Here is a 13,583-nt window from a genome sequence, read left to right on the forward strand (position 1 = left end):
TCAGGTAGTGTGCTGTATATCTGTAATAACTGTGTCAGGTAGTGTGCTGTATATCTGTAATAACTGTGTCAGTATGCTGTATATCTGTAATAACTGTGTTAGTTAGTGTGCTGTATATCTGTAATAACTGTGTCAGTGTGCTGTATATCTGTAATAACTGTATCAGTTAGTGTGCTGTATATCTGTAATAACTGTATCAGTTAGTGTGCTGTATATCTGTAATAACTGTATCAGTTAGTGTGCTGTATATCTGTAATAACTGTGTCAGGTAGTGTGCTGTATATCTGTAATAACTGTGTCAGGTAGTGTGCTGTATATCTGTAATAACTGTGTCAGTGTGCTGTATATCTGTAATAACTGTGTCAGTTAGTGTGCTGTATATCTGTAATAACTGTGTTAGTTAGTGTGCTGTATATCTGTAATAACTGTGTCAGTGTGCTGTATATCTGTAATAACTGTGTCAGGTAGTGTGCTGTATATCTGTAATAACTGTGTCAGTTAGTGTGCTGTATATCTGTAATAACTGTGTCAGTGTGCTGTATATCTGTAATAACTGTGTCAGGTAGTGTGCTGTATATCTGTAATAACTGTGTCAGTGTGCTGTATATCTGTAATAACTGTGTCAGTTAGTGTGCTGTATATCTGTAATAACTGTGTCAGTGTGCTGTATATCTGTAATAACTGTGTCAGGTAGTGTGCTGTATATCTGTAATAACTGTGTCAGGTAGTGTGCTGTATATCTGTAATAACTGTGTCAGTGTGCTGTATATCTGTAATAACTGTGTCAGTTAGTGTGCTGTATATCTGTAATAACTGTGTCAGTTAGTGTGCTGTATATCTGTAATAACTGTGTCAGGTAGTGTGCTGTATATCTGTAATAACTGTGTCAGGTAGTATGCTGTATATCTGTAATAACTGTGTCAGTTAGTGTGCTGTATATCTGTAATAACTGTGTCAGTTAGTGTGCTGTATATCTGTAATAACTGTGTCAGTGTGCTGTATATCTGTAATAACTGTGTCTGTTAGTGTGCTGTATACTAGTCTATCTACATGCTCCTGGTGCTCAGACTATCTCTGTAACTATGGGGGCCTCATCTGCAGACAGACAGACAGACAGACAGACAGACAGGCAGGCAGGCAGGCAGGCAGGCAGGCAGGCAGGCAGGCAGGCAGACACCGACATGCAGACAGACACAGGCAGGGAGCAGTGTATTGTGGGAGGTGCGGTACATTAGCCAGCCAGGCTGTGTGTCGAGCTAGCAGCGGGGTTGTTAGGGGAGCGCTGTAGGAGCTCATAGTAACGGTTAGAATGGAATAAATGGAGTAGTATATCAAACACATCCATTCCATGGACACCATTCCAGACAATATTACAAGCCCTTCTCCCCTCAGCAGCCTCCTCTGCCACTGGTCTACCGTTAGTAGTATGAGCAGGCAGTGAAGCCTGATCTCTCTCTCTTTCTCTTTTCCTCGCCCTCTCTCCCTTACCTCCTCCCTCCCCCCTCTCTCTTTCTCCCTCCCTCTCTCTCTCCTCCCCTCCCTTTCTCCAGTCTACAATGACATCCTGGTGTCTGGTCGTGGGGACTCGTTCTTTATCAGGACTCATTTTGAGTATGAGCGGGAGACTCCCCAGAGCCTGGCTTTCTCCAGAGGGGAGATCTTTAAGGTGGTGGATACCCTCTACGACGGCAAGCTGGGCAACTGGCTGGCCATCCGCACCGGCAAGGACAAACAGCTGCTAGAGAAGGGCATCATCCCCAACAAGAGCAGGTAATCACCCCTAAGGCATCATCCCCAACAAGAGCAGGTAATCACCCCTAAGGCATCATCCCCAACAAGAGCAGGTAATCACCCCTAAGGCATCATCCCCAACAAGAGCAGGTAATCACCCCTAAGGCATCATCCCCAACAAGAGCAGGTAATCACCCCTAAGGCATCATCCCCAACAAGAGCAGGTAATCACCCCTAAGGCATCATCCCCAACAAGAGCAGGTAATCATCCCTAAGGCATCATCCCCAACAAGAGCAGGTAATCACCCCTAAGGCATCATCCCCAACAAGAGCAGGTAATCACCCCTAAGGCACCATCCATAATGAACAGGTAATCATCCCTAAGACATCATCCATAATGAACAGGTAATCACCCCTAAGCCATCATCCATAATGAACAGGTAATCACCCCTAAGGCATCATCCATAATGAACAGGTAATCACCCCTAAGGCATCATCCCCAACAAGAGCAGGTAATCATCCCTAAGGCATCATCCCCAACAAGAGCAGGTATTCACCCCTAAGGCATCATCCCCAACAAGAGCAGGTAATCACCCCTAAGGCATCATCCATAATGAACAGGTAATCACCCCTAAGGCACCATCCATAATGAACAAGTAATCATCCCTAAGGCATCATCCATAATGAACAGGTAATCACCCCTAAGGCATCATTCATAATGAACAGGTAATCACCCCTAAGGCATCATCCATAATGAACAGGTAATCACCCCTAAGGCATCATCCCCAACAAGAGCAGGTAATCATCCCTAAGGCATCATCCTCAACAAGAGCAGGTAATCACCCCTAAGGCATCATCCCCAACAAGAGCAGGTAATCACATCCCCAACAAGAGCAGGTAATCACCCCTAAGGCACCATCCATAATGAACAGGTAATCATCCCTAAGCCATCATCCATAATGAACAGGTAATCACCCCTAAGGAATCATCCATAATGAACAGGTAATCACCCCTAAGGAATCATCCATAATGAACAGGTAATCACCCCTAAGGAATCATCCATAATGAACAGGTAATCACCCCTAAGGAATCATCCATAATGAACAGGTAATCACCCCTAAGGCATCATCCATAATGAACAGGTAATCACCCCTAAGGCATCATCCATAATGAACAGGTAATCACCCCTAAGGCATCATCCCCAACAAGAGCAGGTAATCATCCCTAAGGCATCATCCCCAACAAGAGCAGGTAATCATCCCTAAGGCATCATCCCCAACAAGAGCAGGTAATCACCCCTAAGGCATCATCCCCAACAAGAGCAGGTAATCACCCCTAAGGCACCATCCATAATGAACAGGTAATCACCCCTAAGACATCATCCATAATGAACAGGTAATCACCCCTAAGGCACCATCCATAATGAACAGGTAATCACCCCTAAGCCATCATCCATAATGAACAGGTAATCACCCCTAAGGCATCATCCATAATGAACAGGTAATCACCCCTAACTAGAGCAGGTGAGATGAACTGGGAGGAAGCTAAATGATAGTTTCTGAAGGTAGGATTTGGCCCTGCTATAGTAACTTTTAGAAGACAGATATGATTCCCTGGCCGATTCCCTCCTGTTAGGGGAGTGTTCAGTCACATCAGTACCATCTCTCTCTGTCACGTTGGTATGAAGAGATTCGGGAGACAGACGCAGGAATGCGTAATCGTTTTTTTAAATTGTAATTACAGCGTGCCATGGAAAGGCATGGGGACAAAGACCAAACAAACACTATACAAAACACAGGGTTGAACCCCAAACAAAAGAGCGAGGAATACCTCGAATAAATAACACACACTAGTGCACAATGATTATCACACGGGACGAGACCCGTAATCATCTGTGTAATCCATAAGGGCACGAAAGCCCAAAACACACAGCACAGGTACTCACAGCACCAACGGACATAGTAACAATAATCAACAGCACCATGGTAAACAAAGAGCACATATATACAAATACAATCAGTGGGAATAGGGGACAGGTGTGCGGGATGAAAGTTCTGGAGGGATCCGTGACACTCTTCTCTCTCTCTCTTACAGACTCGTCGATCACACGCTGTCTCTCAACTTTGATCCCTACACACACACACACACACACACAAACTGAAACATCTATTTTGTATTGTAAACACACCTGTCTTGGTTCATCTGTCTTCATCTCCCACACCATCTCCTACACTCTTATCGCTCTAGCATACTGCCCTTCCCCTCCCATCATCCTGTCTCCTCATCCCCCTCTTCCCTCCTTCTCTCCCTCTCAACATCCTGTCTCCTCATCATCCTCTTCCCTCCTACACTCCCTCTCACCATCCTGTCTCCTCGTCATCCTCTTCCCTCCTTCTCTCCCTCTCATCATCCTGTCTCCTCATCCCCCTCTTCCCTCCTTCTCTCCCTCTCACCATCCTGTCTCCTCATTCCTCTCTTCCCTCCTTCTCTCCCTCTCACCATCCTGTCTCCTCATCATCCTCTTCCCTCCTTCTCTCCCTCTCACCATCCTGTCTCCTCATTCCTCTCTTCCCTCCTTCTCTCCCTCTCACCATCCTGTCTCCTCATCATCCTCTTCCCTCCTTCTCTCCCTCTCACCATCCTGTCTCCTCATTCCTCTCTTCCCTCCTTCTCTCCCTCTCATCATCCTGTCTCCTCATCATCCTCTTCTCTCCTTCTCTCCCTCTCACCATCCTGTCTCCTCATCATCCTCTTCCCTCCTTCTCTCCCTCTCACCATCCTGTCTCCTCATTCCTCTCTTCCCTCCTTCTCTCCCTCTCATCTTCCTGTCTCCTCATTCCTCTCTTCTCTCCTTCTCTCCCTCTCATCATCCTGTCTCCTCATCTCCTCTTCTCTCCTTCTCTCCCTCTCACCATCCTGTCTCCTCATCATCCTCTTCCCTCCTTCTCTCCCTCTCACCATCCTGTCTCCTCATTCCTCTCTTCCCTCCTTCTCTCCCTCTCACCATCCTGTCTCCTCATTCCTCTCTTCTCTCCTTCTCTCCCTCTCATCTTCCTGTCTCCTCATTCCTCTCTTCCCTCCTTCTCTCCCTCTCACCATCCTGTCTCCTCATTCCTCTCTTCCCTCCTTCTCTCCCTCTCACCATCCTGTCTCCTCATCATCCTCTTCCCTCCTTCTCTCCCTCTCACCATCCTGTCTCCACATCATCCTCTTCCCTCCTTCTCTCCCTCTCACCATCCTGTCTCCTCATTCCTCTCTTCCCTCTTCTCTCCCTCTCTTCCTGTGTCCTCATTCCTCTCTTCCCTCCTTCTCTCCCTCTCACCATCCTGTCTCCTCATTCCTCTCTTCCCTCCTTCTCTCCCTCTCACCATCCTGTCTCCTCATTCCTCTCTTCCCTCCTTCTCTCCCTCTCATCATCCTGTCTCCTCATCATCCTCTTCTCTCCTTCTCTCCCTCTCACCATCCTGTCTCCACATCACCCTCTTCCCTCCTTCTCTCCCTCTCACCATCCTGTCTCCTCATTCCTCTCTTCCCTCCTTCTCTCCCTCTCATCTTCCTGTCTCCTCATTCCTCTCTTCCCTCCTTCTCTCCCTCTCATCTTCCTGTCTCCTCATTCCTCTCTTCCTTCCTTCTCTCCCTCTCACCATCCTGTTTCCTCATCATCCTCTTCCCTCCTTCTCTCCCTCTCACCATCCTGTCTCCTCATTCCTCTCTTCCCTCTTCTCTCCCTCTCTTCCTGTGTCCTCATTCCTCTCTTTCCTCCTCTCCCTCTCATCTTCCTGTCTCCTCATCATCCTCTTCCCTCCTTCTCTCCCTCTCATCTTCCTGTCTCCTCATTCCTCTCTTCCCTCCTTCTCTCCCTCTCATCATCCTGTCTCCTCATTCCCCTCTTCCCTCCTTCTCTCCCTCTCACCATCCTGTCTCCACATCATCCTCTTCCCTCCTTCTCTCCCTCTCACCATCCTGTTTCCTCATCCCCCTCTTCCCTCCCAATTTCTTTCTCCTGACCACTCCTCATCTCTAATGACTTTCTGCTCTCTTCTGTTCTGCCCCGTCTCACCAAATGTCTCAAACTCTCTCCCTATCTCTTTCATGCGCTCTCGCTCTCTCTCTCTCTCTCTCTCTCTCTCAATTCAATTCAAGGGGCTTTATTGGCATGGGCGATATATGCTTACTTTGCCAAAGCAAGTGAAATTAATAAACAAAAGTGAAATAAACAATAAAAAGTAAACAGTAAATATTACACTCACAGAAGTTCCAAAAGAATAAAGACATTACAAATGTCATATTATGTATATATACAGTGTTGTAACGATGCAAATAATTAAAGTAAAAAAGGGAAAATAAATAAATATAAATATGGGTTGTTTCTACAATGGTGTTTGTTCTTCACTGGTTGACCTTTTCTTGTGGCATCAGGTCACAAATCTTGCAGCTGTGATAGCACACTGTGGTATTTCACCCAGTAGATATGAGAGTATCAAAATTGGATTTGTTTTCAAGTTCTTTGTGGGTCTGTAATCTAATATGATCATACACTCTCTCTCTCTCTCTCCCTCTCTCTGTGTTTCTCTGTCTCCCTCCCTCCCTCCCAGGGCTGACCAGATGGCGAGCGTCCAGAACTCCCATAAGGCCGCTGGGATGGACCGGGCTGATTTCTGGCGTCTGAGGGGTCAAAGGGCAGCCAAGAGAAAGGATCTGAGGAAAAGCAGAGAGGACGTCAGCACTACGCCCATCGCCACACGCTTCCCAGCGTACGAGAGAGTCGTGCTTCGAGAGGGTGGGTCTGACATTCTAGGGAAACGACACACGAAATAACAGAGTTGGGGAGAAGAGTAGAGAGGAGAGGTGAAAAGAGAGGAGAAGATAGGGGAGAGAAGATAGAGGGGAGGGGAGAAGAGAGGGGAGAGAGAAGATAGGGGAGAGGAGAAGGTAGAGGATAGGAGAGGAGAGAAGAGAGGGGAGGAGAGGAGAGAGGAGAGGGGGGAGGTGGGAGAGAGGAGAAGGGAAAGAAGAGGAGAGAGAGAAGGGAGGGAGAAGAGAGGAGAGGAGGGGGGGTGAGAGGGAGGAGAGAGGAAAGGAGAGAGGAGAGGGAGGGAGAAGACACAAGGAGAGGAGAGAGGGAGAAGAGGAGAGAAGTGAGGGAGAAGAGTGGGAGAAGGAAGGGAGAGGAGAGAGGGGGAGAGGAGAGGGAGAAGAGAGGAGAGGAGAGGAGAGGGGAGAGGAGAGGGGAGAAGATGGGGTGGAGAGTGAAGAGAGGAGATAGGACAAGAGAGGGGGGACAGGGGAGAGGAGAGAGGGGAGAAGAGAGGAAGGAAAAGGGAGGAGAAGGGAGGGGAGAAGAGCGAGAGAGGAGTAGGGAAAGTTGAGGGTTGAGGAGAGGTATATCATTGAGGAGAGCAGGGCTGATAGAAAGGCAGGCCAGCATTGGGAAACAGACAGGAAACAACACACACACAGGAAGGGGGGGAAGAGTGGGGGGTAGGGGGGTGCAGCGAGAGAAAGATGGTTGTCACGCTAAACACAGGAAATACACACCACAGGGGAGAACGAGGAGGTTGGAGGGTGAGGGTCAGGGGGAGGGGAGGGGGGGAGAATGGGGGGAGGCAAGGTGAGAGGCTGAGGGGAGAATGAGGGGGGAGAGGGTGAGAGGAGAGTGGTCCTCAGAGAGGGAATGTCGACGGGTCAGACAGGAGCTATGCCGTTCTGGAGAGGATGCAGGAAGCGGGAAAAGGAAGATGGCGAGAGAAAGTTGGTGAAAAGAGAGAGACAACGGGAGGAAATGGAAAGGAGAGAGGAAGGGAACGCCAAAGAGGAGAAAGACAAGGTTACAGAAGAATGGAAAGTGACATTAGAAGGAGATGATTGGACAGAAGGGTAGAACAGGAGGAAGAAGAGGAGGAGGAGTGTATCTATGAAACGAAGGGCAGGAATGTATTAAAGCAGTTGCTCTCCCTCTGTTGTTGTTTCAGTCAAGCAGACAAAACAGAAACAATGGTGCATCAGTCAAGCAGACTGGGTTGTTCTATGGCTGACAGGACTGAGACAGGACGGAGACAGGACGGAGACAGGACGGAGACTGAGACAGGACGGAGACTGAACTGAGACTGGACTGAGACTGGACTGAGACTGGACTGACAGGACTGAGACTGGACTGAGACTGGACTGAGACACAGCTTTAATGGGCCTGGTCTACAACTGTATTGTTTCACCTATCAGACACTTTTATACCCCTAACGTTGTGCATGATAGACCCACTAATAGGCATGTTGTTTTGTGGTTGTACAGTGGTTGCTCCACTAAAAGTTCGCGATTATGCTGTGGGACTTAGAGGTAATTTGTGGTTTAGTACGGTACCCTGAGCACCACTTCATTGCTCAAGACCAGCACAAGGGGGAGTTAGAGCACTGATTATGCTTTTGGATCCTTACTTACTGAAACTGTTGTTACACTAAGGTTTTTATTATTTTATCTTGTTAGGATTATTTTGGTCTTACTGTAGGCCATTCCCGACTGGTTAAGTTGTACAGTGCCTGAGTGGCGCAACGGTCTAAGAGACTGCGTAACAGTGCAGGCTGTGTTGATACAGATGCTGGTTCAATACCTGTGCCGGCCTCGACTGGGAGACCCATGAGATGACTGTAGGCTTTTGGTTTTTCTCCCTCTAAAAACAGAAATAATACTAAATAACAAACTGGTTTTATTTACAAATTAGTAACAATGTCTCACCCCATGTTCAAGAATGGCCTTTCTCTCACTTATTTTATGTTATTTGAAAACAAAATTATCTAAAAATATTGTTATTTTTAAATAAAGCGATTATTATTATTATTAATTTAGAATGATATAAAAGCCCCTTGGATATTCTCACATATATATTATTAACCCTGTTATTAGCAGGACTATATATATTGGTCATATTGGTCATAGCTCCTGAGTGCGGCACAGTGGGATTGCCTTGCAGTTCTCCAGCTGTATCCACAATCCTCCACATGAGGAGGCACGAGGGCAGGGGGCACGGGATGGGCCTCAGAGCCACGCACAGAAGACCGACCTAGCCCATGGGGAAGGGAGGAGGGGAAGGGGAGGGGGTGGACCCCCACCCCGCCACACTGGCAACACTTTAAGGGGCATTGCACTAATAATGGCACTGACTAGGGAAACCTTCCTACTGTTCGTAGTGCCTGTCTGCACGTTCAAACTAAAACAATGTAACTAATAATGGCATCTTTATGCTTTCGTTAATAAAATAATGATAAAAATACTCTTTCAGATTACTATGGGAATAAATATCACTGAATTACAGAAATGTTGGAACAAAGGTAAACAAATTGTTGCTTACTGGAAAATACTCTTTCAAACACACACGGTCATGTTGTACAGCGCCATTATGGCTATTAGCAGGTAGCTGGACAATAGACTTGCCTAGAAGGAGGGTAGGGGGAGGATTCTATGTAGGATTCAAATGTATTTCTTAGTTAGGTTGGTTGTATCACAACCGGCCGTGATTGGTTGAATTTTCAGTTTAATCCACCAGAAAAGACAAAACAAATAATACAACAAAAAGTATTATTATGATTATGTATCACATCCGACCGTGATTGGGAGTTCCCATAGGACGGCGTAGAATTAGCCCAGCGTTTCTCTCCCTCTAAAAACAGAAATAAATGTTATGGCTTTTATTCAGATTACAATCGCTCACTTATTTTTTTGGAAAACGAAATAACCTCCAAAATATCGTTATATATTATCAAGTTGATGGCACAGTCTTATAGCCCCGGCACCTACATAAAGCTGAGTGACTCACTCATTCATGGCTTTGGATCAAAATAAGTAAGTACCAACATTCTTTCTGATAGTCTTTAATAAAGAAATGTTTGGTTATCCTGACCTGGACATCATGTACAGTATTATAATAGCCCATTATGGGCTATTAGCAGGACAATATACCTTTACCAACACCTCTCTGTATTTTGATACTTTGTGGATGGGGCCTCCTCAGTGGATGGGGCCTCCCCAGTGGATGGGGCCTCCCCAGTGGATGGGGCCTCCCCAGTGGATGGGGCCTCCTCAGTGGATGGGGCTTCCCCAGTGGATGGGGCCTCCCCAGTGGCGCAGCTGTCTAAGTCATCGCATCGCAATGCAAAATGCGTTGCTACAGATAACCGTGCCGGCCACCACAGGGAAACTTATGAGCCAGCTTTTGGTTTTAATTTAGAATCCTCTAATCCTTCAATCCTCTATATGTAATTATTAGCGGAGAGTCACGTCATATTTTCTGATATACTGTAGGCCTACCATAGGCGAAATGAGTCTCACTAGTGTTGAGTAATGTGCTGTTAAAAGTGGTGTAGGTCTTATTTATTTAAAGAACATATTGAGTTAGGAGCAATAGGATTGGAAGTAATAGCCTACAACTATTTTAGCACCATTTCGCGCAGCTCTGAGACAAGCATGGGGACTGGTCTTGATAAATCAATGAGATTTTTATTTTGACTGAATCTCCATCTGGGTATTGGTTAGACTACAATTATGGTGTAAAAATGTTATTCTCTTAGTGTAACCTTTATTTAATTAGACAAGTCAGTTAAAAACAAATTCTTATTTACAAGGACAGCCTACTCCTCCCTCCCAGTCAGGAAATTGAACCCTGTTGTCCCTCGTGCCCACATAACACAGGGATTGTTTAGCTAAATAGTCCAGTACTGTAGCCTACTCCCGACCGTCACGTTGTACAGCGCCATATTTTCCATTCCATCCTAACGGAAACCCAGAGGGTTTTTCTTGGAATAGAAACACCATAATATTAATCAAATTAATTAAGCAACATTTCTTCAAATCAGGCCCATATACTATGTTCTTACAAAAAAGGTTTTAAATTCTCTAGTACAGCCACTCCTTGTAGTAGTACAGTGGTTCGTCCTATTAAAGTTGCAGCGTACTGCAGCACAGATGCCCTTTGGTGGTCAAACTAGCACTAATTAACATTAATGGTACCAGTGGTTGGCACCTAAATAACGTGCCATAGAATTCTGCGGCACCATGCAAGCTGTGCTGCAGTACACTGCACCTTTTAAAGGACGAACCACTGTACTACTACAAGGAGGAACTGTCTAAAGCATCTCTCTCTCTCTCTTTCTCTCTCTCTCTCAATTCAATTCAATTCAATTCAAGAGGCTTTATTGGCATGAGAAACATATGTTTACATTGCCAAAGCAAGTGAAATGGATAAAGAAAAGTGAAATAAACAATAAAAAATGAACCTTAAATATTATACTCACAAGTTTCAAATGTCATATTATATCTATATACATTGTTGTAATGATGTGCAAATAGTTAAAGGGAAAATAAATAAACATAAATATAGGTTGTATTTACAATGGCGTTTGTTCTTCACTGGTTGCTGCTGTGATGGCACACTGTGGAATTTCACCCATTAGATATGGGAGTTTATCAAAATTGGATTTGTTTTCAAATTCTTTGTGGGTCTGTGTAATCTGAGGGAAATATTTGTCTCTAATATGGTCATACATTTGGCAGGAGGTTAGGAAGTGCAGCTCAGTTTCCACCTCATTTTGTGGGCAGTGTGAACATAGCCTGTCTTCTCTTGAGAGGCTATGCTCACTGAGTCTGTACATAGTCAAAGCTTTCCTTAGTTTTGGGTCAGTCACTGTGGTCAGGTATTCTGCCACTGTGTACTCTCTGTTTGGGGCCAAATAGCATTTTTGTTTGCTCAGTTTTTTTGTTAATTCTTTTCAATGTATCAAGTAATTATCGTTTTGTTTTCTCATGATTTGGTTGGGTCTAATTGTGTTTCTGTCCTGGGGCTCTGTGGGGTGTGTTTGTGTTTTTGTGAACAGAGCCCCAGGACCAGCTTGCTTAGGGGACTCTTCTCCAGGTTCATCTCTCTGTAGGTGATGGCTTTGCTATGGAAGGTTTGGGAATCGCTTCCTTTTAGGTGGTTGTAGAATTTAACCGCTCTTTAATGGATTTTGATCATTAGCGGATATCGGGCTAGTTTCTGCTCTGCATGCATTATTTGGTGTTCTACGTTGTACACGGAGGATATGTTTGCAGAGTTCTGCATGCAGAGTCTCAATTTGGTGTTTGTCCCATTTTATGAATTCTTGGTTGGTGAGCAGACCCCAAACCTCACAACCATAAAGGGCAATGGGTTCCATAACTGACTCAAGTATTTTTAGCCAGATCCTAATTGGTATGTTGAATTGGATGTTCCTTTTAATAGCATAGAAGGGCCTTCTTGCCTTGTCTCTCAGATTGTTCTCAGCTTTGTGGAAGTTACCCGTGGCGCTGATGTTTAGGCTGAGGGTATGTATCGTTTTTTGTGTGCTCTAGGGCAACAGTGTTTAGATGGAATTTGTATTTGTGGTCATGGCAACTGGACCTTTTTTTGGAACATCATTATTTTTGTCTTACTGAGATTTACTGTCAGGGCCCAGGTCTGACAGAATCTGAGCAGAAAATCTAGGTGCTGCTGTAGGCCCTCCTTGGTTGGTGACAGAAGCACCAGATCATCAGCAAACAGTAGACATTTGACTTCAGGTTCTAGTAGGGTGAGGGCCGGGTGCTGCAGATTGTTCTAGTGCCCTCGCCAATTCGTTGATATATATGTTGAAGAGGGTGGGGCTTAAGCTGCATCCCTGTCTCACCCCACGGCCTTGAGGAAAGAAATGTGTTTTTTGCACACTTGTTTGTTCTGTACATGGATTTTATAATGTTATATGTTTTTCTCACAACACCACTTTCCATCAATTTGTATAGCAGACTCAAATTGAGTCTAAAGCTTTTTTGAAGTCAACAAAGCATGATAAGATTTTGCCTTTGTTTTGGTTTGTTTGTCAATTAGGGTGTGCAGTATGAATACGTGGTCTGACGTACGGTAATTTGGTAAAAAGCCAATTTGACATTTGCTCAGTACATGGTTTTCACTGAGGAAATGTTAAAGTCTGCTGTTAATGACAATGAATGATATTGCAGAGGATTTTCCCAAGGTTGCTGTTGACACATATCCCACGGTAGTTATTGGGGGTCAAATTTGTCTCCACTTTGTGGATTGGGGTTATCTGTCCTTGGTTCCAAATATTGGGGAAGATGACAGAGCTGAGAATGATGTTAAAGAGTTTGAGTATAGCCAATTCGAATTTGTGATCTGTATATTTTATCATTTCATATAAGATACCATCAACACCACAGGCCTTTTTGGGTTGGAGGGTTTGTATTTTGTCCTATAGTTCATTCATTGTAATTGGAGAATCCAGTGGGTTCTGGTAGTCTTAAATAGTTGATTATAAGAGGTGTCATTTATATGTTTTTGCTGTTTATTCTTTGTTATAGGGCCAAAAAGATTGGAGAAGTGATTTATCCACACATCTCCGTTTTGGATAGATAACTCTTCATGTTGTTCTTTCTTCTCTCTCTCTCTCTCCCCCCCTCTCTCTCTCCCCCCCCCTTCTCTCTCCTCGCCCCCCCCCCCTCTCTCTCTCTCTCTCTCTCTCTACTATACTGTACTACAGCTGGTTTCAGACGTCCTGTGGTTCTGTTTGGACCTATAGCTGATGCAGCCAATGACAAGCTTGCTAACGAGCTGCCTGACCTGTTCATCATCGCCAGTGAGGACCCTCACACTGTGTGTGTGTGTGTGTGTGTGTGTGTGTGTGTGTGTGTGTGTGTGGGGGGGGGGGGGGGGGGGGGGGAGGGGGTTAGGGGTTAGGTTTAGGGTTAGAGTTAGAGTTAGGGCTCAGACACTCCAATAGCATTTGCTGGCCGAGACTAGTTAGCACCTCTGAACATAATTTTCAAATTAAAAAAACAAATTTACATTTAGAATCGCA

At 45.3% G+C, this 13,583-nt stretch overlaps 1 protein-coding gene across 4 annotated transcripts in view; it reads left to right on the plus strand.

The window, feature by feature from the left end:
- The window catches only part of tjp2b (tight junction protein 2b (zona occludens 2)), a 302,522-nt gene that overhangs the window by 271,392 nt on the left and 17,547 nt on the right, over window positions 1-13,583 (plus strand). For all 4 annotated transcript variants that reach the window (XM_082961546.1, XM_082961549.1, XM_082961548.1 and 1 more), the window contains 3 exons: window positions 1,551-1,770; window positions 6,327-6,511; window positions 13,266-13,361. In XM_082961546.1, coding sequence (XP_082817672.1) covers window positions 1,551-1,770; window positions 6,327-6,511; window positions 13,266-13,361 — 501 coding nt within the window. The remainder of the gene's footprint in view (window positions 1-1,550; window positions 1,771-6,326; window positions 6,512-13,265; window positions 13,362-13,583) is intronic.

The sequence above is a fragment of the Salmo salar genome, chromosome 15, assembly GCF_965601325.2.
Source record: "Salmo salar chromosome 15, fSalSal1, whole genome shotgun sequence".
Taxonomy (NCBI): Eukaryota; Metazoa; Chordata; class Actinopteri; order Salmoniformes; family Salmonidae; genus Salmo; species Salmo salar.